We start from the raw sequence: 22,257 nt of genomic DNA, 5'->3' as shown, positions 1-22,257 counted from the left end.
TAGCAGCACAAGATGAATTAAAAAAAAGTAAGACCTTTCATTAACAAAGGCAATTACTGTACATGACAACTTGAATAAACAAACTGAATAAAAGTAACATTTATGGAGTGAATTTGATTTTGTAGACGTTTAAATGAGTCAAAATAAAAATACTCTTCTCGAAGGATCATTCTGAGAGGTACTTATATCATTATGATCTTGTATAGTCAGGATACAAAAAAACACCAAAGAATATTATCTTCTCACACAGAAGATATAAAACCCAGATCTGACGTTTTGTTAAGGGTACCTGTGCTGACCTGTCAAAAGATTTCACTGACAAATAGTGTCACCACACTACATTAACATACTTTTCCAGGTATTTTGTCAAAGACAGAAAATAGATGCCTCTATCATTAAAGAAAGCATTAAACATTTGGTTCTTGTCTTTCATTTTACCTTTCAGAATGGAATTAACATCTGCTTCTTCTGCAGCTTGTACACTCAGACTGCCCATTACTTTAATCTCTTTATCATAACCCTGTTTGTATACATAGTAAGGACCAACCCCATTCCATGTAACCAAGCCCTTCTGATAGTTGTAAAGAATAAACTTAAAAACTCTTTTTCAGTGTTTTTTTAGTCAGTCATACACTATTGGTCTGTATTTGTAAAGATTACGACATTTACTGAATGTGCATGAAAAAGTCAACTTTTGCAAAGCTAGCATTTACTGCAGCCAAAAAAAAGATGATTTGTTAACGTAGCTCTAAGTGTTTTCATAACGTACATTTTAAAATTGACTCATATAGCACGAACAATGAATTAACAGACTGGTATAAGCTTTTTCTGACATAATGTCTGGCATCAAACTGATAAGCTCCGTTATGTAGAGTTGTTGATCTTGTTCCAGATTACTTTTTCGACACCCCTAGACTCCAGCTCTATCTCAGATAAGCACTATAGGTTCCTGATATGTCTAACATTCCCATTCATGACAGTGCTGGAAAATACAACTAGTGAAAAAAGGAGTACTGCACTTCTTTGTAAAAGCTCCCCTTTGCCACTCCATACAAAATGTTGGTTTTGGCAACATCTCCTTATCTAGAATATTCATACTATAGCCATACTATGTATAATTTAGTAACAGACCCATTTAGAATTACTGTAAAAGTTAAAATATTGAATTCTCAGGGTCCCTTATAATATTTAGGTATTGCACAGTGAATAAGTGGATTACAAAATCCCAACATTAAATGACAGCAGTATAAATATTTCATAAATAAAAGGTGAATTGTAATGAAAGGAAACAAACCACACAGTTTTTGGAAATTGTGTATAAAAGCAGGCAAAACATTTAGTTTCTACAAACAGATGTTTATCCTGAGTGGGGGATATCACTGCAGTCAATGTAGATATGGTAAACCGTAACAAGCTCTGTCAGGACATAAGAACTACACTACTTTCCAAATCATTCAAAAAACTAAACTGTTCTTGGGCTTAGCACGAATAGTTATAGAATATCTGTTTACAATGTTACAAATTTTTATCGTTTCATTTCATATACAAGATCGTTAAGTGTTAATTCGTTTCCAAAATGTTTTGTTCTTAAAATCATATTGCCCACTTTTCATGGTATTTATGAAAAGTAATTTAAATACTGGGATTTTGTTATGTGCCCTTCTAAGCTTTTTTATTTTAACAGCATGAACTGGTTATCGAGTGTTTGATTTGGCCTAAATAAATCACGGCTGAAGCGGCAATATATGGTAGAAATTAAAATTCTGAAAGTTGAATCACGCAGACCTTACTGCAAACACATGCGCGAAAATGTTGGTGGGTGGAGGAGTAAAAGAAAGAAGAAAAAACTGAACAACTGCAAGTATGGAGAAAAACGCAATTTAAAAAAAAAGACAAACGTACTTAGAATCGTAAGGTTGCTCCAGTTTTGTTTTTTTACCATATGTTACAGTGTTCATCTACAAATGAAACCAGACACCTTAATTAAACTAAGTTGCCTCCGGGGTTCTTCCCTGTGCTTTTCAAAGCTTTTCATTAGCGGTTTTTGTCCGAGTTGGGGAATGTTGGTTACACCGCCTATTGTAATGTTTAATGCTGAAAATGGTGAGACCTGCAACCAACACAGTTGAGCTTAAGCCATGTTGTGAACGGCGTCTACATGACAAAAGCCACTCTAACCAAGTGTCAATTGCCTGTACTTTAGCACCGTGGGGAGTTCAGATGGAGGGGACAAACACTCCCAAAAACACGACGTGCACGAAATGAACCAGCCATGTCTAATGAAAAAGTAATTCTCGTAATTTAACGATTTACAACTGACTGGTGAAAAAGGAGGTCACTAAACTGATATCAGACCAGTGGCCAATTTGAGTTCTTACGATTACCGGCTAACGTTTACCACCACCACCACGTTTGCCCAGACCAGAACATAACAACGGGGCGTTTATAAACACAGAAGATGTTTTTTAAGATTATATTTCACAGTATGTAATCCAGTGCTAGCGCTAATAAAAGCTAGTTTTAAAAAAAACCCAAATAAGCAGGCTACCTAATGATGTACATTCACAAAGTCGATCAGCCCTGTATATATGGCAAAGCGTGTGACAAAACAATAAGCAAATAAGCTTTTATTCCGCACTTCAAACACTGAAAAGCTTCAAACTTCAAGCAACCAAACTCACCTTTATCCCGAAAAAAAAGACGTGCTTTCAAGACAGGAGGTCAAAATTAGTTCTTTCGGAGCACCGTGGAGCTATTTAGCCATTGGTCTGGAATCAGGGGTGCTGCTGCAGCTTTTTTCCGTTGTCTTTCCGAAAAGCGAGCTACCTAGCTCTAGTATCAACATCGCCGTTGTGCTGCTAGTTCACCCACGGACTTCTACAACTTCAGGCCACACGACTTCATCACCCGAGCAACTGCCGCCGTCCCCCTGCCCCGTCAACTTCATCGATGTTAAAAGAGTAACCGAAAAACTTTCCCCCCGAACTGGGCGAGCAAGGATCTTCCTGGAGGAGGAAGTCGCCCTGCAACTCTGTCTACTGAGTGTAATTAGAAGACCATTACCACATCATTTCCTTTCAACCCTTTCTGACTGCAGACACCTGGGGAGACAGGCGATGTCCGATACGCCGGATTGAAAATCGAACTGTTAAGCAACGCAGGGGACAAATTTCGTAATTATAATCAGGCTCCCAAACGAGTGCAGTCGGTGTCAAATATTTGCACAACGTTTGTCAAACAGGACAGGAATCTGGATTAGGTTTTGGCATTCTTACTCCATCTGCTGACCGACTATTTCAATTTTTGTTTTCAAGGAGGTTCGAAAAATCTTGTGTGCGCGTTTCTGGAGGCAATTTCCATTTTCGGCCAATGATTCCACTGCCAATGCCACAAAATCTAATTTACAAATTATTGAATTAATTATTATATTGATGTTCTACCTCTCTGTGGCTAGAATAGTTCAGTTTGCTTGGTAGACACACATTTTAATGCATTGTAGTTTAAATCAATTCATACACGTTGAAAACTAAACGGTATAGCCTACAACTGATCGCTCTGTCGGCTTGAGGCACCAAATTATAAATCTCCTTTTTATGGTACTTTTTATCATTCACATCAGATTGCTTCGAAAAAGATATGTACTTAAAAAGTAATTAAACCACATTTTAGTGTTTCTGGTGAGCAATGATGTTTAGGATTCATCTTACGGGTAATAAAATATGCGTGGGTTCTGCCACTTAGCATGTGTAGACAAGTCTCGAAAAGTGTCTAATTAAAAAAAAAATTACAGCACTAGCTGTGTGTGTGTACTTCTGTGTAATGGGAGAAGGAGGTTTCAAAAAAATCTTTTTTAGACTTGAAATGAGTGAGAGACAGTCTCGGCCCATCGTGCTCGTGTGACTATGTCTCTGAAACCCCCCCAGGAAAGAGACAATCTAGAGAAGCCAATCAAGAAAGCGCAATACACTGGACTCAAATCCACTTGGACTCCACACAGAGAGCCACCCCAGGGGTGTGAGACAACATTGTTAACCGCTTTACCTGAATAAAAAACTAAACAAAACATCTGATGGATTTCTGTGTTATAATTAGCACCGGTATAGAAAGTAATTTCGCTCAATGATTGTACAGCTACTTGTAAATTGTCTTCCCTGAATATTAATTAGCCTTCCCACATTAATGGGTCAGTAAAACAGCTGTAAACACTCCCAGAATATTTGAGGTCATTGTAACAAATTATTATTACTCGTCAAACGGTAGTAACACTGAAGCGGATTAAGACATGTCTAAAGATTATGATTTTGTCTAAAACGTTGATTTACAACTAATTAAAAGCTAATGGATTTATTACAGCGATGTTCTTAATGTACCTAGGTACAAACAGAAGAGTCAGATTTTCAAAAGGAGAACTTTTAGTGATAATGGATTTGGCAATGGGTATACCAATTGAATAATTGTTGAAAGAAAGAAAATGGATATAAAACATGCTTGCTTTTACATGTGTAGAAATTACAGAATGAACCTCGGAGGAATCTGTACCAAGTATAATGTTGTTAAGGTTGTTTTCCCCGTCTACCAATAACACATTAGGGTGGAAAGGGAACGGTTTGTATAGTGTATCGTGTATCAGATCTTTGTATTATTCAATGAGCTCTCTATAGAGACGTTGAATATACTATTCTCCACATTTTCCATGTTTTACATTAAAAATAGACAGTTAATGGAGTTTGTAAAGACCAATCAAGTGTAACTACGTCCAGGACTAAAAAAATGTGACACTACTTTGCACGAAGATAAGCTGATGCGTGGAATAAACATATTGTGGATGCTGAATGAGTGCAATTATTCCGGAAGTCGAGACAGACGTCAAGTGCGCACAACTAAAAAAAAAAACTAAAGTAAAATAAATCACTGACAAAAAATATTAAATATTTTAAATTATTCATTTTGACTAGTTGTGTGTTACACGCTAGTTACCATGCAGTTTTCTGTTCCAAAAAGAGTCATTCAAAATGCATTGAAGCTACTTGAACTCAAATTAAAACAAATCCTAGCCCATAGGCTCACAATAAATAAACAGTTTACCAATAGTCGTTATAAAATGTAAACTTAAATATCACTCTAATATCACGGAATATATACAATTACATTATCACTTTGATTGGTCAACAATGTGTTAAGGAAAGGAATTTGTGCTAGTTGTTTTTTTTCTTCTTAAAGTCTTCGGAAACCCTAGGCGTTTTTGGAAAAATAGACGGTTCTTAAAAAAAAGTTTGAATGGGTTAAGGTTTTTGGAAAGGTACTATATAATGCAACAACTGCATTACTGTCTTGATTCTGAGTTTTTGTTTGGAATTCAAAAACATTGTACACTTGCATGTCGATATTTTTACGCAAGACAAAAGAAACAAAAACGTCGTGCGACTATAGTGTCCAGTTTATTTACGTCAAAGTTTCACAGCATTTAATGAACATTTTTGATGATCCCTGTCTACTGCCTTAAACTAAGGACATGAACTCCATACCCGCGTAACATGGCCGCCTAGCGGAAATGACCCCGAGAAGAGTTCACGAGCTAGGGCGCTCTATATTCCTATGAATGTCTGTGCCACCGCAAATCGTCGGAGGCGAACTAACTGCTGAAAAAAAATGATGGTTGCTTTCCTGGCCTCGTTTCCATGGTTACCAGAAACGGCCGGTACTTCCTCCTAGAACCCAGCAGTAAACACAGAACTAGGAATCGGTGCAGCATTTACAAGCAGGTGAGAGTTCTGGTTGTGTGGTCACATCTTTTTGGGGGGGTTATTATCTTTTAAATGCATGATTTAAGTTTAAATTTATTGTAAAACGTAACAATGCAGACGGGGTTATCTTATTTTTGAAAGCACATTCGTTTTTTAACCGCCTAGCGTTGGCCTATATCCTCATTGATTTCCGAAGAAAACAGTGCTCGGTAATTAAACCCACTCATCCATTAAAAAAAAACAACTAAAAAAAGACCATAGTTTTATGGTCTTAATATGGTAGTTTTAATCTGTACATGCATGAAATATTGACAGGTTTATTTTATTGTACTAGTATCAACACCACAGGGCCTCAGAAATGAGCAGCACAACAGGAGACGAAAAACAAGGTAAGTGCTATCAAATACCTTATTGTGGTAAGATCTTATATTAGGAACAAGTAATAGGTTTATTACATGCTGAAAAGAGAAGAAAGAAAACACAACATTTCGGCTGTGGAGACATCTTCGGGTGTGAGGGTCTTATATTAGTTTAAAATGGAAATGGGTAATAATGCTAAACGAGTTAGTAGGTCGATTTCGTGGCTTTGATGAGATTGAGCTATAAAGTGATTACTACCGCTGTGATAATTAGAAGGCAAACACATCAGTTTTCTGACTGAAGTAAATTACTTTGTAAAGTCTTGCTTTATGTTTAGCCAGACAATTGTTAAATTTTGTGGGAATTTGGAACAATATATTGAGTAATATATCCAATACTCAATAAAACAGCAGTCCCTAAATAAGAAGCTCTTTCTTTCCTCAAAGTCAAATCTAAAATTCATTTCACTATTCCCGAATGTACTGTACTAAATAAAGCACAAATGTGTTCAGGTTTTTTTTTTCCATTGTCCTCATTTTTTCAGGGATCCAACTAGATATGTTTACAAGCAGTAAAAATGGTGCTGTGGGGCACACATCGCAGATTCCTGGACTGGGAAATTATGTTGACGGTGGTCCTGAAAAAAAAGCCCATGGACGTCGGACTGGCATCCTTGAATCTGATTCTGATTATGTAAAACTGGCAAAACAAGGCGGGCAGAAAGGTGCTGTGTTCTTTTGTGTTTGCGTTAATGTGATATGTTGGAAATTCTTTACTGGAAAAATTGGCATTACTATATACATTAGTTAAGTTGTTCTATCTAAAAAATCTGTTTGAAACATAAATTTGCCAGACAAAACTCTTACAAGTCGTTGCATTTAAGGAAGTATTAATTTGGCATCTTATATATGAGCTGTTTTAGCCATTGAAAATTTACATAATTTACAAAAACTAGATGCCTAAAAACTTAATCCCACATTGTTTTAAATTTGTAAATGGTTTAACTGGGTTGCCCATTGTATGATTGCTGAGTTGTCCAAAACATTTAAAGTTTTTTTTCCTTTTTAATATTTTTAATTTTTTAATATGGTTATTTTATTTAATATAAAATGTTGAATAAGTGAATAAAATGGAAGATCTGAACAGTAAATTGAAATTACCTATTGGGAGGGTTCCCTTAGTCTTCAAAGACCTGTTTTGAAAAATAGTGAATATTTTCAACATTTGTAATCCAATTGAATTTAAAATTAATGGAGAATTAACAATGTAAATTCCCTTTTTTACCATAGGTTTATTATGGCATGAGGAGACAAATTTAGAGACAAAGCCCAAGTTGCATTACATACCTCCAGACTGGTTTTCACCAGAATCTGGACCTCAAGAACAGCAGAGGTAAGGAGCAATTTGTACACATTTTCTGAGACAAATTGTCTTAAAGATGTCATATTGTCCAATTATAGTTAAAAGGTCTGTGTCCTATCTTAAGTATTAAAATTTTTAGTTTGAAATACATCTGGGTTTATGAAGTATCAAATTACAGCAACTCAATTCTCAAAGTATTTATTTCAGATCTCACCATTATTAAGAGGCTCTAAGGATACATGATCCGTAATGTGTCAAAAACAAAGGCTCAACCACAGAATAAACATACTGTGGATCAATTATTGTACCCCCCCTTTAAAAAAATGTGTTGCATACTGTGTGGCACATATAAATATTTTCATTTGATCAGCTTATTCCTACAGAATTAATTATAATGGTGCCGAATATTCTTAGAAGTACATTCCTTGTGACTAAACTAAGTTTAAATATTGATAAAGGACAATGTACTATCTAGTTCAGGTGGGTAGCTGCGTCAGCATGCGTAGGCTGCAAAGGAACAAGTAATAGGTTTATTCCATGCTGAAAAGAGAAGAAAGAAATGTTAAAACCTGAACAAATTTCATTTTATGTACCATTTTCTTGGTTGATTCTTGCATTTTGAATTTGGTTTTCTTTCTTCTCTTTTCAGCATGGAATAAACCTATTACTTGTTCCAATGTACTAACTAGTTCTTTAACAATTATATGTGTTTTCTATGATGATCAAGCTTTTTATCTACATACCATTGTCAAGTGTAGTTGGATCTTGCTTGCCCTCTTGTGGTGTATAGATATGAAGAAGGTGTTTTAGGACTACAGGTATTAATGACCGATTAGTTAACCTTAATTGTAATTTCAGTCATCCTCCTGGTCTTTCCTGAAGAAAGGACGAACAGCAGATTAGCACTGGACTAGTGTCTCAGTTTTAAGATCTATGTGGTTTTTTAAAAATATATTCCGATTCTGATTAATGGGTGAAAGTGTACTGGAATTTTGACCAAGTAACTTGTTTAATTGTTTAGCTGTGCAATCCATTGGTTCTTTTCAAGGCTTTGAGTTGAAACTTAATGCCTTGTAGGTGATGATGAGTTTGTTCCAAAGATTTTTATTTTTAATCCCTGGAAAAAGGAGTTCACAATAGTATTAGAATCCCTGTCAACTGGAGGTGGCAATCGTGAGCATAAAAACTGCAGAATGATGTTGGTAATATCTGGATGTTTTTTTTCTCTTAGTGTCTTGTACAGAGCTTTTAGATATAGGGGAAATTACTATGGTTTTCTACTTGCAGTACAACTAAAAGAACAACTCCTGATTACATGACTTCTGAAGAATTCAAGAGAAGTCCAACTAAAGCATCATTGCATCCTCTAGATGCTCCCTTTGGAAGTGATAGTAAAACACACTGGGAGCGGGAGCCTGATAGCTTTACATCTCACAAGGATAAGGTGAATGCAAAATATCTAGTACATCAGTACCGTGATTGTGTACTTCACATTCTTCTGTGTTTGCTTTTTCATGTGTCATCCGTGACTTAAACCATTCAGTCAAAACCTGAACAAATTTCATTTTATGTACCATTTTCTTGGTTGATTCTTGCATTTTGAATTTGAACAGAACTCATCACATCTGCGTTAAATATGTTTTTGGAACATTTTGTTTGTCTGACACAGAAGGCTGAAATGAACCATCCTGTAATCCAGTTGGAGAACCCATCTTTAACTGCTGAAAATTATAAGGAGGCAAGCAAATATAAGAAAGTGTAAGTATTTTGTAAGAATGTATTTGTAGCCATTTCCACCAGAGGGCAAAGTATGTGGCAATAACGTGTTGCTTTGTTCTTGAAATTTAGTTTACTATTACAAAGGACAATGCATAGTACCACCATTTAAACTATATATGTAAAGACTATATATGAGTCAACATTTCAGAGGACATCTTTGCCATCATTGCATTCCCTGGATATTTAAGACTTAATCAAATTGATGTTTTAAATGTAAACACCTTATTCAAGGCAAAAAAAAAGAAAAATAGCAAAATCTAATTACAACACTACTCATTGAAAACAGTTCACCTTTAAATAATTATTTCAATTACAGGAAGTATGATAAATCAAGTTCTTCATTAAGGCTTTTAGGAGAAACACTGTCTAAAAATTGGATTTCTGATGGGACACAATATTTCATTATGGGCTGTACCTTGTTGTCAATAACAATTGCCACTTAAAAATTCTGAACTATTCTATCTTAAAATATTTTTACAAACAACTGAAATGATTGGGTTTGGACAGTACATACTTAGAATGCACTGATTCTACACTACATATTAAACAGCTTTCAGATGTGCACTATACAACAACTTGCTCAATGGTGTTTATTAATCCGTTGCATGCAGTATGAAAATGATTGTGAATTGATCTTTAAAATAGCATTCATTTTCTTAATCCATATTTTTTAGTTGGATACCATTTCTACTATTCGGAAGTGGTGTATAAAAGTGTTTCCTGTAGGAACCTAGACTGTCTGCAGGTTTTATAGAAGTACAGACAGCCCATTAAGTAAATATTTTATGTTGTCTTCTTGTATTTGAACCCCTGGGTTTGCGATCATGTGAAAAGGTGAACAAACTAGAAGCTATCGTTTTGGGACTGTATTGTGTGTTTTTACTGATCACTAACAGCATGTTAGTCAAAACAATAATCCAGGAGACTGACATGTGTTTGAAAACCAAAAGGCTTTTGCTTATTTTGTGCTGTGAACTGTGCTAGTTAGTCTTAAGTTAATGTGCAACCATTGCTTAAATGTAAATCCTTTATTTGAAATTTTTCTAGTTTTCTTACATTAAAAAGGACAACTTATATATTTTATATACCAAATAAAGAATACCTTTAGTCCTATATAATTTGTAACTGTTTTGAATTGTCATCCTTGGTTTGACTACAATACTAGATAGTGAATTAGCTTTTAATTATTTTTATTTCACTGGCTGAGGAAATGCTGGAATGTTGTATATTCTCCTTTACTACCCACAAACAGATTTTTAAGATTGCAAAATATCATTCAGATGTGTAATAAATTTAATATGGAAGATGTTTTTATAATAAAGTAACAACAGAAAGTCAATGGGTAAGGGAAAATTGTGGGGCTGTTTATGGTAATAAATACTATGTTAGCTATAGCAGACCATAATATTTTGGTTTGGGGCTATTTGCTTTTCATATGTAATCACAATATTTCCCCTGATTTGAGAAAAGCGTAGTTTTACATTGTTCTAATGTACCAGTTTTTGAAACCAGTTTTTGAAAATATGACTGTTCAAAAAAACAAAATCGAAACAAGGACATTACTGCAAACAGTAAAACATAAAAGCGCACCTGTTTTTTTATTTTGGCTGAAAACTCTTAGTTCGATGAAAAGACTGAGGACATGGTCACCTCTACTGTTTTGTTTGGCTGCAATTCGTTTTTACCAATTTTTAAAGAGAAAGTTTTATTTGCCTGCTAAGTTTTCATGTGCCAAAAGAGCAGTTATAAGAAAGTTATATCGAAATTCAGATGAAGTGCAGCACTCTTCTTATGATTGTTAAAGTTAATCTTTTGCAAACGAATGAGGATAAGAAAGGTTACAAATGAGATGAGGCCATTTGACCCATGTAGTCTGTTTGCTAATTTCAAATCACATTATTTTATTGTACATCCTTGCAGCTTATGAGGACAATTATTTTTAAAGCTGTGTGTAATGAATGATGCTGGACAGTGAATCACACCTCTACATGCAATTTGGGATAATAGACCTTCAGACAAAGTAATCCGTTCTTTTGATTATTCATAAGAAGAAGGTAGATTACTTTTGATAAATGTATACACTCTTAGAAAGTGGTAGGCATGATTAATTCAAAGAAATCTGGAAATACAGAATATTTTGACTCAAATTCTACAATAGAATGTACATAACATAGATTTAACAAATGTTTTCCTCCAAAGCAAGCACAACATGACCTTCAACACACTATTACTAATAATGGGAAACTTTTTCATTGCAGTAAGACACTGTTGACTCTTCACTAGTTGATAGGTGAAGGTAAAATAAACATTCTTTAGTTACAAAAATGAGGGTTGACCTTTTATTTTGAGTTTATTTTTACTGCACTTGTAGTAAATATAGATCATCATCAGAATTTAGTTCCACTTGAAAATGTTTGATTCTTGGTCCATCTTACAGCAGAATCCAAATAATTTAATTAACATTTCCAAAGAATTTAGTAATGTTCTTTTTTAATAGGGTTAACTCATGAGAATCTACTGCACTAAAGTTCTCACAGTTTGGAAGCTGCTCGGTTAAATGACTATTATATTTTAGTATCCATGGAATGTATGCTTAAATGTCAAGCTGTGTCATTTTCCACAGCGCATCTCCTAAAGCAGAGTTTCCTATTGCTGAAGTTAATGTTCTACTTCTTCAGTGTGAACCAACTGGTACATAAAACAAAAAAGATTTGTTGGGGAAAAATACTACAATTTAAGCTTCAATTTAAATCAAAACTCAAATAAGCTTACAAATGTAGTTTCTAACTCGAATACTCTGAGGTACAGATGAAGCTGTAGCATATAATATAACTGAAAGGTTTTTCCAGTTCTGTTTTGTCAGACTCCCTTTAAGATTATTTTATAATTTAGGATGGATACCGTTCAGCTAGGAGACAAATCCTGGATGGGATGGTCCAAGCTTGTACACCACTATTTTATACTACTTCAGATACAAGCCTGATATTCTCAGTTACAGAAACTCTGCTTTTGGAACATGACTCACTCTTCCTACAGAGACAGCAAGTCACTATAGAACTGAGCTCGTTTGTATAGTAAACACTTCTATTTTCTAATTATTGTCTGATGAATGTATTCATAGTAGTTATTCTAACTGTACTGTGCATGGGTTTTCTTTATCAACCCAAAATTATTAAATGAACATTTGCCCATAGAATGTTTTACCATATGCAAATATAGATATATACTGTAGTTGCTAATACTTTTTTTCTCCAAACCAATTAAGGTCTTTTGACAAAAAAGAACCACCTGTTAGCATGCAGAAGCTGCTGAGTTTTGGCTATGCTGATGAATGGCATGCTGTCAACACTGAAGCCCAGAAGGATGAAGAAGAATCAAGTAAGTTTGTAACTTAAGTCCTGTGTATTTTTTTGAAGCCTTGATCTTTTTTGGTGGATTAAGATTATATATTATTTAGCAGAGATTTCCTTTGTGAATTATAGACCTATTTCATACTTTGTACAATGCCAATTTTGGAATCCAAAATGTATGTAGGTAGGTATTAAGAACCTCTTGGTTATTAAAACGGTGGTTGGCAAATATAGGACCTTATGGTGGAAAAAGTAATTGCGACTTTCTTAAACTTACCTACACACCATTTAGGCCTTCCTAAGTAATCTACTAGTTCGCTAAACACAACAGCATCTATGAATGTAATATGTACAAGTAACAGATTCACCATGAATGTACCTAGAATTATTTTATGTCTGGAAAGGAACAAGTAATAGGTTTATTCCATGCTGAAAAGAGAAGAAAGAAAACACAATGTTTCGGCTGTGGAGCCTTACCTTTCAGTTGCCTTTTGGCAACATTTGATCACTTTTTTCACCGTATGCATGTGAATACAGTAGCCATTCCATGACCTAACATAAACCCAATAGAGCATACAGTATCTGGAATACACAGGAAAGGTGTGTCATCAGGATCCATAGCCATGTGCACTTGCTGGGCTGCATTCAGCACTTCTTACTGATTAGAATATGATTTTCTTGAGAGATTAGCCAACAGCTTTATCACCCTACAACTCACTACTGGAAACCCACAGAAGCTGAGCAGGTGTGAGCCTGGCCAGTACTTTGATGCAAGACCTCCTGGGAAAGCAAAGATTGTTGCTGGAAGAGGTGTTAGTACGGCCAGCAGGGGGTGCTCACCCTACAGTGTGTATGGGTCCTAACGCACCAGTATAGTGACAGGGACACTATACTGTAAAAAGGCACCATCCTTTGGATGAGATGTAAAACTGAGGTCCTGACTCTCTGAGGTCATTAAAAATCCCAGGGCATTTCTTAAAAAGAGTCAGGGTGTAACCCTGGTGTCTTGGAGAAATTTCACCCTGGCTTTTACCAATCATGGCTTCCTAATAATCCCTATTTTTCGACTGGCTTCAGAAAAGTGCTGTAGAAGTGTAAGGGTGATGATGATTATTATTATTGAAATAAATGCTCTTATGATATTACATACATCTGGTTTGAGCATTGCTAGCAAGAAATGGAGGACAAACAAGATATTAAATTTGTTCTCTGGAAAAATGGACCCTTGGTAATTAACTCCGTTTAATCAAGTGTTTGAACAGTGTGTTCTAGGTGCCTTACCATTTTCTTACCCACAACAGAAATCAGTATTGATTTAATTTGACACTTGTCTCATTTTTTTTTGTCTTTAATTATGTGATTTTTGTCAGCAGACACAAAATAAAGTTTAGCATCCATCAATCCTATCAATCCTCTTTTTATCAGCATTAGAATTGAAGACTCTGAAATTAATAAAGTGTTATTCTCTTCTAGGTGTTAACTTAGAACCACCAAGCTCTGTTGCACCAGACGAGGACCTCTCTCAATGTGACTGAGGATTGAGAATGAAGCCCGTCATATTTTAATAACAGACCATTTGCTTTTCTGCTATTGCAACACAATGGTCTAATTCCATTTTTATTTATTGTTTTTTGTTCTTTTTTTTATTTAGAATTGTGTATGAAGTTCATCATACTGATTTTCTTATCTGTTGAAACATTGCTCAGTCTGTATTTGTTGTTTTGCCTATTGTAAATTCTGAACAAGTAACTCATTAAACATTTGGCTTTATAATTATATATTTATTAATTTGAGATGTGCAATGGAAATAGATCTCAAAATTAATTTGGTTTTTTTATGTTAAAAAAAATACATTAATTCCATTATCTGACTTTACATTGGTCTCTATCTGTCTGGTACCCAGTAGACCATGACTCAGTGCTATGACTGACTTCAGCTTACAGCTATTACAAATCATTAGAACACTAAAATGATTAAACAAAAGCCTTGCATATGAGCTTTAGTAATGAAAGTTTGAGAAAGAAGATAACCCCCACCTTATGTCATGTTTTTCTTAAATGCAAAAACAGGTGATTCGTATCTTCATCGGTGTTGGGTATCACTGCGTCCCCCACCAAAACCCTTCCAGCTGACTCTTGGCTTCATTTATGTGGTCCCATAGACACAGGGCATTCTGAATACCCTCTTTTCATGCCCAGACCCTTGTCCCTTTGCCAGATAGCTTTGTGCTTCAAAGCATAAATGTACATGCTTTGAATATAGGAGTCTTTGGTTTTATGGTGCTGTGTTTTTCTTCATACCTATTCAATATAAAAGCATTGTTTATATTAGTAATATGTAGAATAGAATATAGTAGTAATAGAAGAAAATGACAACCTGGAACATTTACTTCATCTTAATTGGGCTTTATTTTAAAGAGACTGCTGTAAAGGTTGTAAAAATGTCTGAAAATAAATTGTAAGGCTATAAATATCTGGTACTCAGAAGCTAAATAATCTAATTGAGTATTATTATAATGTCTAGCTGTACTATAGGCCTAGTAAACAATGTTTCATATGTATTTTTTCCATTATTGCAAACTTTATTTAGGCCACCTTAATAAAATACAGGTAAAGGCTTGCACTGCACTTACTGCATTGAACCTTAAAGAATGGAATTTAGTTTTTGTTGTCATTGGCCTTTATACATGTGATATTATGCAAATCTCCAGAAAGCTAAGTGAAAGTCGTATTTTAAAACTAGCAAGTTAAATTTGCAAGATGAAGCTACTTTTACCATGTATTTTCAATCATATTGTATCCTTGGAACTGAGTCTGGAGATGTTTCAGTGCATGAGAATAAATTCATGAAAATGTATTTGTTTATGTGATGTTTCTTTAAAAACAGTTGCCCTGATTGATGTTTCAAAAAGTCCCATTTTCACTCAGCAGCTAAAATAATTCCCATCCCAGTTACATTTTTGATATTGCTATGATTGCATATTAGACATATTTACAACAGTAAGTAACTCCCAATGATGTTGCATAACTTTTGATGTCTTCCATGTTTGTTTTATTTTGAATTCTAAAATTTGCTTATGTCCAAATACCTTCCACGAAATCTAACAATAAACTTGCATGTGCATAACATTTTCATTTTGTATTTGATATTTTTAATTTTATATTAGGTTATGATTAAGTATAAGCCTTTCTGATTTCCAATTATATTAACCCTCATGTTACTTTATTGATGTATTGATTGTTTAAAACAAGTGATAGAATGTTATTAAAAAGTGTGAAGAAATGGAGACCTAAGAACAAGTTTATAAACAAGAAGAGGCCATTTGGCCCAACAAACTTGTAGTTATTGTCATTCTCATTCACAATGATAATCTGGGGATCTATCTATAGAGCTGGGTATTCACTGGAGCAATTTTGAATGGCATACCTTACTTCAATGTTTTGTGGCTGTAAATGTCATCCAGTATATCTAGAATGTACACAATTTGATTTGCACACATCTCGGACCATCTTAGTCCATCTGATGATGTACTTGTAGTTTCAGGAGAAATCTCTAACTCTAAATCAGCTTTAATACCATTCAGAGTGCTTTCTTAACCATGGCTCTTAACACTACTCCATTTTACTAGAATTAGCCAAAATATTGGTTTCTAACTCACAAATGCAATGTTAACACAAGTTCTGCATTTTCACGCATCTTTAAACCAAACCATAAACATGTCTAGTTAAAATAAGGGGTTAGTTTAAATGTCAGTAGTTAATGTACAGTATATTTATGTGACCGTTGTAAATTATAATGGAACTCTGTTTTTGATGGAAACAAATTCAAATTAAGTTTAGAATATAGAATTGAAAACCACGTTCAGCTTGCAGTTTGGTTTTTAATGTATTGCAGAGTTCATTGTATAATCCTTGGTTTAACTAGGATAATAGCTAAAGGTGGGATAGTTGATAAGGATACATATTTTTCACACAGAGAAATCTTATTGGTAATGGAATTGTATGTTACTTGAAATACCCAGAATGTCTCAGTGACTTTCAGCAATCATAAAAAAAAATCTAAAAATGAGTTACTAGAAATGCTTTAGTTGAATTAATGCTGAAAACTTAACATTAAATATTTAAAACCTAGGTTTTTATGTTCCTTACTGATTAACAAGTGCAGTTATGTCTTCTCATCTCCATTTTCCATATCATGTTGATGTTAATCCAAGTTGTCTGACAACAAATGGTAATTTGAAAATTGTTGGATAATTAACAGAATTCAAAGTACAGCCGCTGTGATCATTTCAAATGCTGGTTTCTGTAACTACCACAGAGTAGTGGATAGAACTTTTCATACCATTGAATGTTCTCTAAGAGAAACTGTTGATTCGTATTTATAATTTATAAAATATGTTTACTATTCACGATGGAAAGTCATTTGGTGTAGAATTCAACCATATGAATGGTTTTGATATTATTAAGAAACAATATGAGTGAATTGTAAAATAAAGTACTATTTCCAAAGTGTTAGAGGAAACAAGTTTTATACTCTTTTTATGTACTTTTTGACATTTTATGTCATGATTTAACATTATTTTATGAACTGAGAATGTCAACTTTTTTCTTTTAATGTTTAGACCCACATTTCTAAAGCTATATCAACAATTACATTATGGCACTGTAAATAAGTTCTATTGGTTTCCATTACTACCCAAAAGTGGTTCCAATACTGGAGCCTTTTATGTAAATAAAATAAATGCAGTGGTACAGTACATGGGACTCTGGAAGCAATTTAACCCTGGAATGAGGTGGTTCATTGACACTATTTTTGTTTGCATACAGAAATTGACTCCTACTCTAATATAGCCTGTTTTGGTTCAGTGACCTTGTGACGGAGAGCTGACTGTACACCTCCCTCTGCAGCCAATCATTTCTGAGAACGACTCACAGATATAAGCGTCCCGCAACCAAACAGAGAGGTTTTTCTTGCTTTCATCAAACAACGCAGCAGAAGCCACAAAACATTTCCATTCTGAGAATTTTGAAAGGTAGGGTTGTTAATGTCTATTTGGAATTTCTTATGTGAATTTCAATTATTTCTTTGAAAGTTTTTATGTGAAGTATGAAATGTATATTTTTTTCCCGCTTTTGTTTGGGCATAGAGTGAACATCAAGCAATGGCTCCCATTTTACTAGAAAGTGTTGGGAATGAACGAACAGATTATATTGAGTAAGTACTGTGTACATTCGGAAGTATCTTCTTTAGTAAATGTTAGTCAAAACTTCAGTGCAACTTTTTTTCCCAATGTTATTCAGACATGAGGTGGTGCATGTTAAAAATCCTCACCTGGATTCTATGGAGGAGGACATTCTCTATCACTTTAACCTGGGAACAAAAACTCACAACCTGCAGTCAATGTTTGGGGACATAAAGGTAGGTGTAGACCATATGGTCAAACGTTTTAACCAGGAGAAATACTCTGTTGAATGTGAAGCACATTAAGTTGACTATTTTATTTCTGTTTTTTAAGTTTGTCTGTGTTGGTGGCAGTGGCAACAGAATGAAAGCCTTTGCCCAGTTTATGCACAGGGAGTTGGGCTTAACTGGGGACACCACTGACATTGAAGACATCTGTGCTGGAACAGACCGGTACTCTATGTACAAAGTGGGCCCTGTGCTTTCCATTAGTGTAAGTAAACTGTGTTGCATGTGCCACCTGTAAAAGAACGTCTGTCCCTAAGTTTTAGATTTTCAGGTTTCCAATTCTCATTTTTCACTAAAGAAATGTATCCCAGAAAGATGTGAAATGCAACAATAAGTGTTGCAGAATCTTCTACAAATGTGCATTTTAAAGTCAGCAATATTCATTGAGCTTCTGCCAGATCAATAATTTTAAAAAGCCTGCTGTCAACATAAGGTTACTGTACTGAAGCATAAGGTTTCCTGTACTGTGAGAGAAGATACTGCAGTGCTGACATTAGTATTTAATAGTGCTGCCCTTTTTATCCTTACACTTGGAGCTCTATTAGTGAATTGGCTACTGCTTACATCATAAGTGCAAGCTGAACTGAATCTTTCCATGCTGGTTAATTGCTCTTCTGATTTTGTGACCCATTTCAGCATGGAATGGGAGTTCCATCTATCTCCATTATGCTGCACGAACTGATAAAGCTCCTGTACCATGCCAAGTGTTCCGATGTCACCCTCATACGCATTGGGACTTCCGGAGGCGTTGGTATGTTGTCTGTTGTCTTAAAATATATAAAATATAAAACGGTAATCACCGATTATTTTACGTGATATACTGCTTTGATGAGTTCTGAAAAACAGTGTGACAGAAATGGCTGCTTGATCGGTCTTAAATGGTTTGGGCCAACCGTCATTATTATGTTCTGTTGTGCAGGTCTGGAGCCTGGGACCGTTGTGATTACAGACAGAGCTGTAGACTCCTTCTTTCGGCCCCAGTTTGAACAGGTGGTGCTGGGGAAGGTGATTGTGAGAAGCACTGAACTGGACGCAAACCTGGCTCAGGAGCTGCTGCAGTGTGCGACAGAGATCCCAAACCTCCCCACGGTTATCGGGAACACCATGTGTACCCATGATTTTTACGAAGGTAAGTCCATTTGAAACACTCAGTACAGTGACAGTTTTAGTTAGTCTTTTATCTGTTCTTACATTAGACCCGATTCAATTTGGTCACATCGCACTGGACAATGGCCAGGTTGTTGCTGAAAAAGAGGCGTCTGGCTGGCTTTTCATTATCCTTGAAGGCTTATGTCAATTTCAGCAGAGGGAGTATCAGTAGGAATCAGATGTGACAGTGGAAAGGGATATAGAAGAAACGGTGATTCCAGCATTCTTCTTGACAGTCCTACTAGAAGCATGTAAACACCTAAGTGGCTTCTCCACTTAAGAATGGAGTTGAGATTTACGAAAGTCAAATCCAGAAGCAGACATTTAATACCAAGTTAAACTATACCGTTAAGAGGAAATGTTACCAATTTGATTTGAGCTTGAAACTAAGACAGTACCTGCCCTGGAAACCACACATTTAAATATGTAAATTTTAACTAAAACACTGCAGAACAAATATATGCACAACATATACTTACGTCAAGTTTTTGTTTCTCATTTGACTTTTTTATTGTACACCATACAGTATAAGAGCACTCAAGTCTTGCACATTTTCAAGCTTTTGCATTTTAAGCGGATATTGCCGATACATTTACACATCTCTCTTATCCATCCCTGTCAGGTCAGGGTCGTCTGGATGGGGCTTTGTGCTCTTTCTCTACAGAAGAAAAGCTGGAATACTTGAGGAAAGCCCACGAAGCCGGAGTGCGGAACATTGAAATGGAGTCCACAGTGTTTGCTGCCATGTGTCGTATCTGCGGGCTGAAAGGTATTAAGAGTAAATATCCCAAGTGGATCTTTTTATAAAAAAACATTTTCCAATGTGCTCTGCAAAGGTTCTAAACACTTTGTTCCAAGAATTAGCTATAATTGAGAACAATGTTGGTAAGATGACAAGGGTCAAAGTACAGACTTATTAACATGCTCTACACATACCCTCGTACAGGGAACACAGTTATCAAATAACAGCCCAGTAAAGTGGAATGTCCGAGAAGCTTTGGGAATCAAGCCTGTTAAGCTTTGGATCCATGCTTAGAATGTACAAACAAGCAAGAGAAGCACAGCTTGTGAGGAGGAATGGTGAAATGTTAATCTGATAAAAGCACATGGATCATATCATATTTCAGATGTTGGCACTTTATCTGATAGGAAAATATTTCTGAATACTATAGTGTAAATACAATTTTTTTCCCGCTTTATAGGCAGAAGAAATAGCTTGGTGTTATACTGTATATATATAATCTATTTCTGTTTCTTACAGTCATTAGACTTTTAAAAATCAACTATGGTGAACAGCTAGAATTTCTTATGTGAAAAGAAAGAAGACAAGAAAGCTTGACCCAAGTTTATGAGGTGCTGTCCAACAACAAAAAAATCAATCAGTTCAAAAAGGAAATATTACCAGAAGTGACGCTTCTGCATGTTTATGTTTGGGTTTTAGTTTTTACATTTTAAATATTGTGCAGCAGAAGTATTGGCACAATGTAAATATAATGCACTGTGTTCAATATTTCAGCTGCTGTTGTCTGTGTGACCTTGCTGGATCGATTTGAAGGGGACCAGATTTCTACTCCACATGAAGTTCTTATTGAATATCAACAGCGGCCACAGTGTCTGATGTCACATTTCATAAAGAAACGCCTTGGACTTTTCAATTAGCATTGCTGCCTTAAATTCCAAATGTAAATTAGTTTGTATATAATCATGTTTTTTTCCTGTAAATAATATATAATAAATTTGCATTGTATAGTTCTTCACATGAATATCTATAATGCACATTTGTATATTGTATGTTTTTGTTTGAAAGACAAAATCTCACAATTAAAAAAGAAATGTAACGAATGTTTTATTGATCAATCACATAATGGTATTGTTAAGCATGGGTAAAGATTTGGTTGCTCAGATGAAATATTACCATAAAGCAAGCTTAAGAATTCAGCAATCCAATCCATTAAAACAAGCTGTAATCTAGAAATTTGACAAAAATAGCTTTTAACCTGATTTCATCTTTGTGAATACAAACAGATTGCACTGTGGAATCTTTGTAAAAACCTCAAATCAAAAGCAAACAGCTTTTTAACTACAAAGCTACTTATTTACAGCTATTTGTGATTATTTTTTTAAAGTTTAAAATTCCATGAAAGATGAAGGATATCCTCTGTGTCCTACATTAAATCTGCTTTGACTTGAAAACCACTGCTGGTATTCAGAATCTATAGGAAGGTCATGCTACACTACACCCTAAAACATTCAAAGGCTTCTATTTAAAAACAACATATGGTGTGCAGTCCCATCTTAGATGCTGAATGAATCTGCTTATAACCCATTTCAAATCTTCAGACAATAAAAGGAAAAAGATGTGGAGTAAGACGAGGAAGTAATAGATTTTCACATTTTGAAAATATTAAAAGTGTGCCCGCAGATCACAGTGATCATTAAGCAGAAGAACGTGAACTCCACTACCAACATTTTGATACAGGAGAGTGAGGTCCAGGCCAGTAGAAGACATTAAGCTCCTGTCTGTAACAAGCAGCTGCAAAAACACATTTCAGGAAAAACACTAAGGTGCAGCCAACCACACCTGTGAGAGTACAAAGGCAAGTCTTTGCATTTGGCAAAACAGAACAAAAATAGAAGACACTTGGACAGCTGAGCTCATTTACTAGATGAGCTGAAATTGTTAGGAACTGCAAAGCATGAATATCTTGAAATAAGTGGTAACCTCTTTGTTTACAGAGGCATACCAGTGTCTTCACCTGAACTACACACCCAATAGCAGTGCTGCTGGTGTAAGACACTATAATTTGCACAAAGCATAACTTTCAAGGGGTTGATTACCAAAGCCCAAACAATGCTGATTCAAAGGCATTTCTATGACAGTGTCCCCTCTAGCCTACCAGACACCTTCCTCGCACCAGAGGAGGGTTTAGAATGTTTACAAGTACAAACCTTTTCTATCTGACTATTTTGCATTTTGTATTTATAGTTAATGTTTGTGCATAAATAAAAAATGAGAAAAACAGAAAATGATTTAGATGTTTACA

At 35.1% G+C, this 22,257-nt stretch overlaps 4 protein-coding genes across 4 annotated transcripts in view; 2 read left to right on the top strand and 2 right to left on the bottom strand.

Moving 5' to 3' along the window:
• Positions 1-3,039, bottom strand: part of LOC148822064 (activin receptor type-1-like) — a 36,131-nt gene extending 33,092 nt beyond the window's left edge. The window contains exon 1 of the mRNA XM_088931241.1: positions 2,682-3,039. The gene's annotated coding sequence lies outside the window, so the exon portion shown is untranslated. The remainder of the gene's footprint in view (positions 1-2,681) is intronic.
• Positions 3,040-5,677: 2,638 nt separating this feature from the next.
• Positions 5,678-15,723, top strand: c13h7orf57 (chromosome 13 C7orf57 homolog). The gene is made up of 8 exons (XM_088931240.1): positions 5,678-5,762; positions 6,079-6,133; positions 6,649-6,828; positions 7,394-7,496; positions 8,754-8,910; positions 9,136-9,224; positions 12,511-12,623; positions 14,069-15,723. The coding sequence occupies exons 1-8, from the start codon at positions 5,679-5,681 to the stop codon at positions 14,128-14,130; spliced, it is 843 nt and encodes a 280-aa protein (XP_088787366.1). The 5' UTR covers position 5,678; the 3' UTR covers positions 14,131-15,723.
• Positions 15,724-17,568: 1,845 nt separating this feature from the next.
• Positions 17,569-21,595, top strand: LOC148822062 (uridine phosphorylase 2-like). Its single transcript, XM_088931238.1, has 8 exons — positions 17,569-17,627; positions 17,742-17,809; positions 17,896-18,013; positions 18,111-18,269; positions 18,701-18,815; positions 18,984-19,193; positions 19,836-19,982; positions 20,730-21,595. Exons 2-8 carry the CDS (start codon positions 17,757-17,759, stop codon positions 20,870-20,872), a joined length of 945 nt encoding a protein of 314 aa, XP_088787364.1. The 5' UTR covers positions 17,569-17,627; positions 17,742-17,756; the 3' UTR covers positions 20,873-21,595.
• The window catches only part of LOC148822061 (coiled-coil domain-containing protein 148-like), a 40,499-nt gene continuing 37,953 nt past the window's right edge, over positions 19,712-22,257 (bottom strand). The window contains exon 15 of the mRNA XM_088931239.1: positions 19,712-19,975. The gene's annotated coding sequence lies outside the window, so the exon portion shown is untranslated. The remainder of the gene's footprint in view (positions 19,976-22,257) is intronic.

The sequence above is a fragment of the Atractosteus spatula genome, chromosome 13, assembly GCF_055471065.1.
Source record: "Atractosteus spatula isolate fAtrSpa1 chromosome 13, fAtrSpa1.hap1, whole genome shotgun sequence".
Classification (NCBI taxonomy): Eukaryota; Metazoa; Chordata; class Actinopteri; order Semionotiformes; family Lepisosteidae; genus Atractosteus; species Atractosteus spatula.
This window is presented reverse-complemented; position numbering and strand designations above follow the sequence as displayed.

What these genes read in the sequence shown, in the direction of transcription:
- c13h7orf57 (XM_088931240.1), top strand. Translation starts at nt 5,679, where the DNA reads ATGGTTACCAGAAACGGCCGGTACTTCCTCCTAGAACCCAGCAGTAAA. An exon ending in GGACCTCAAGAACAGCAGAG is followed by an intron (nt 7,497 to 8,753) that starts GTAAGGAGCAAT and finishes TTCTACTTGCAG; the next exon opens with TACAACTAAAAGAACAACTC. An exon ending in TTACATCTCACAAGGATAAG is followed by an intron (nt 8,911 to 9,135) that starts GTGAATGCAAAA and finishes TGTCTGACACAG; the next exon opens with AAGGCTGAAATGAACCATCC.
- LOC148822062 (XM_088931238.1), top strand. Translation starts at nt 17,757, where the DNA reads ATGGCTCCCATTTTACTAGAAAGTGTTGGGAATGAACGAACAGATTAT. An exon ending in GCCCTGTGCTTTCCATTAGT is followed by an intron (nt 18,270 to 18,700) that starts GTAAGTAAACTG and finishes GACCCATTTCAG; the next exon opens with CATGGAATGGGAGTTCCATC. An exon ending in TGGGACTTCCGGAGGCGTTG is followed by an intron (nt 18,816 to 18,983) that starts GTATGTTGTCTG and finishes TCTGTTGTGCAG; the next exon opens with GTCTGGAGCCTGGGACCGTT.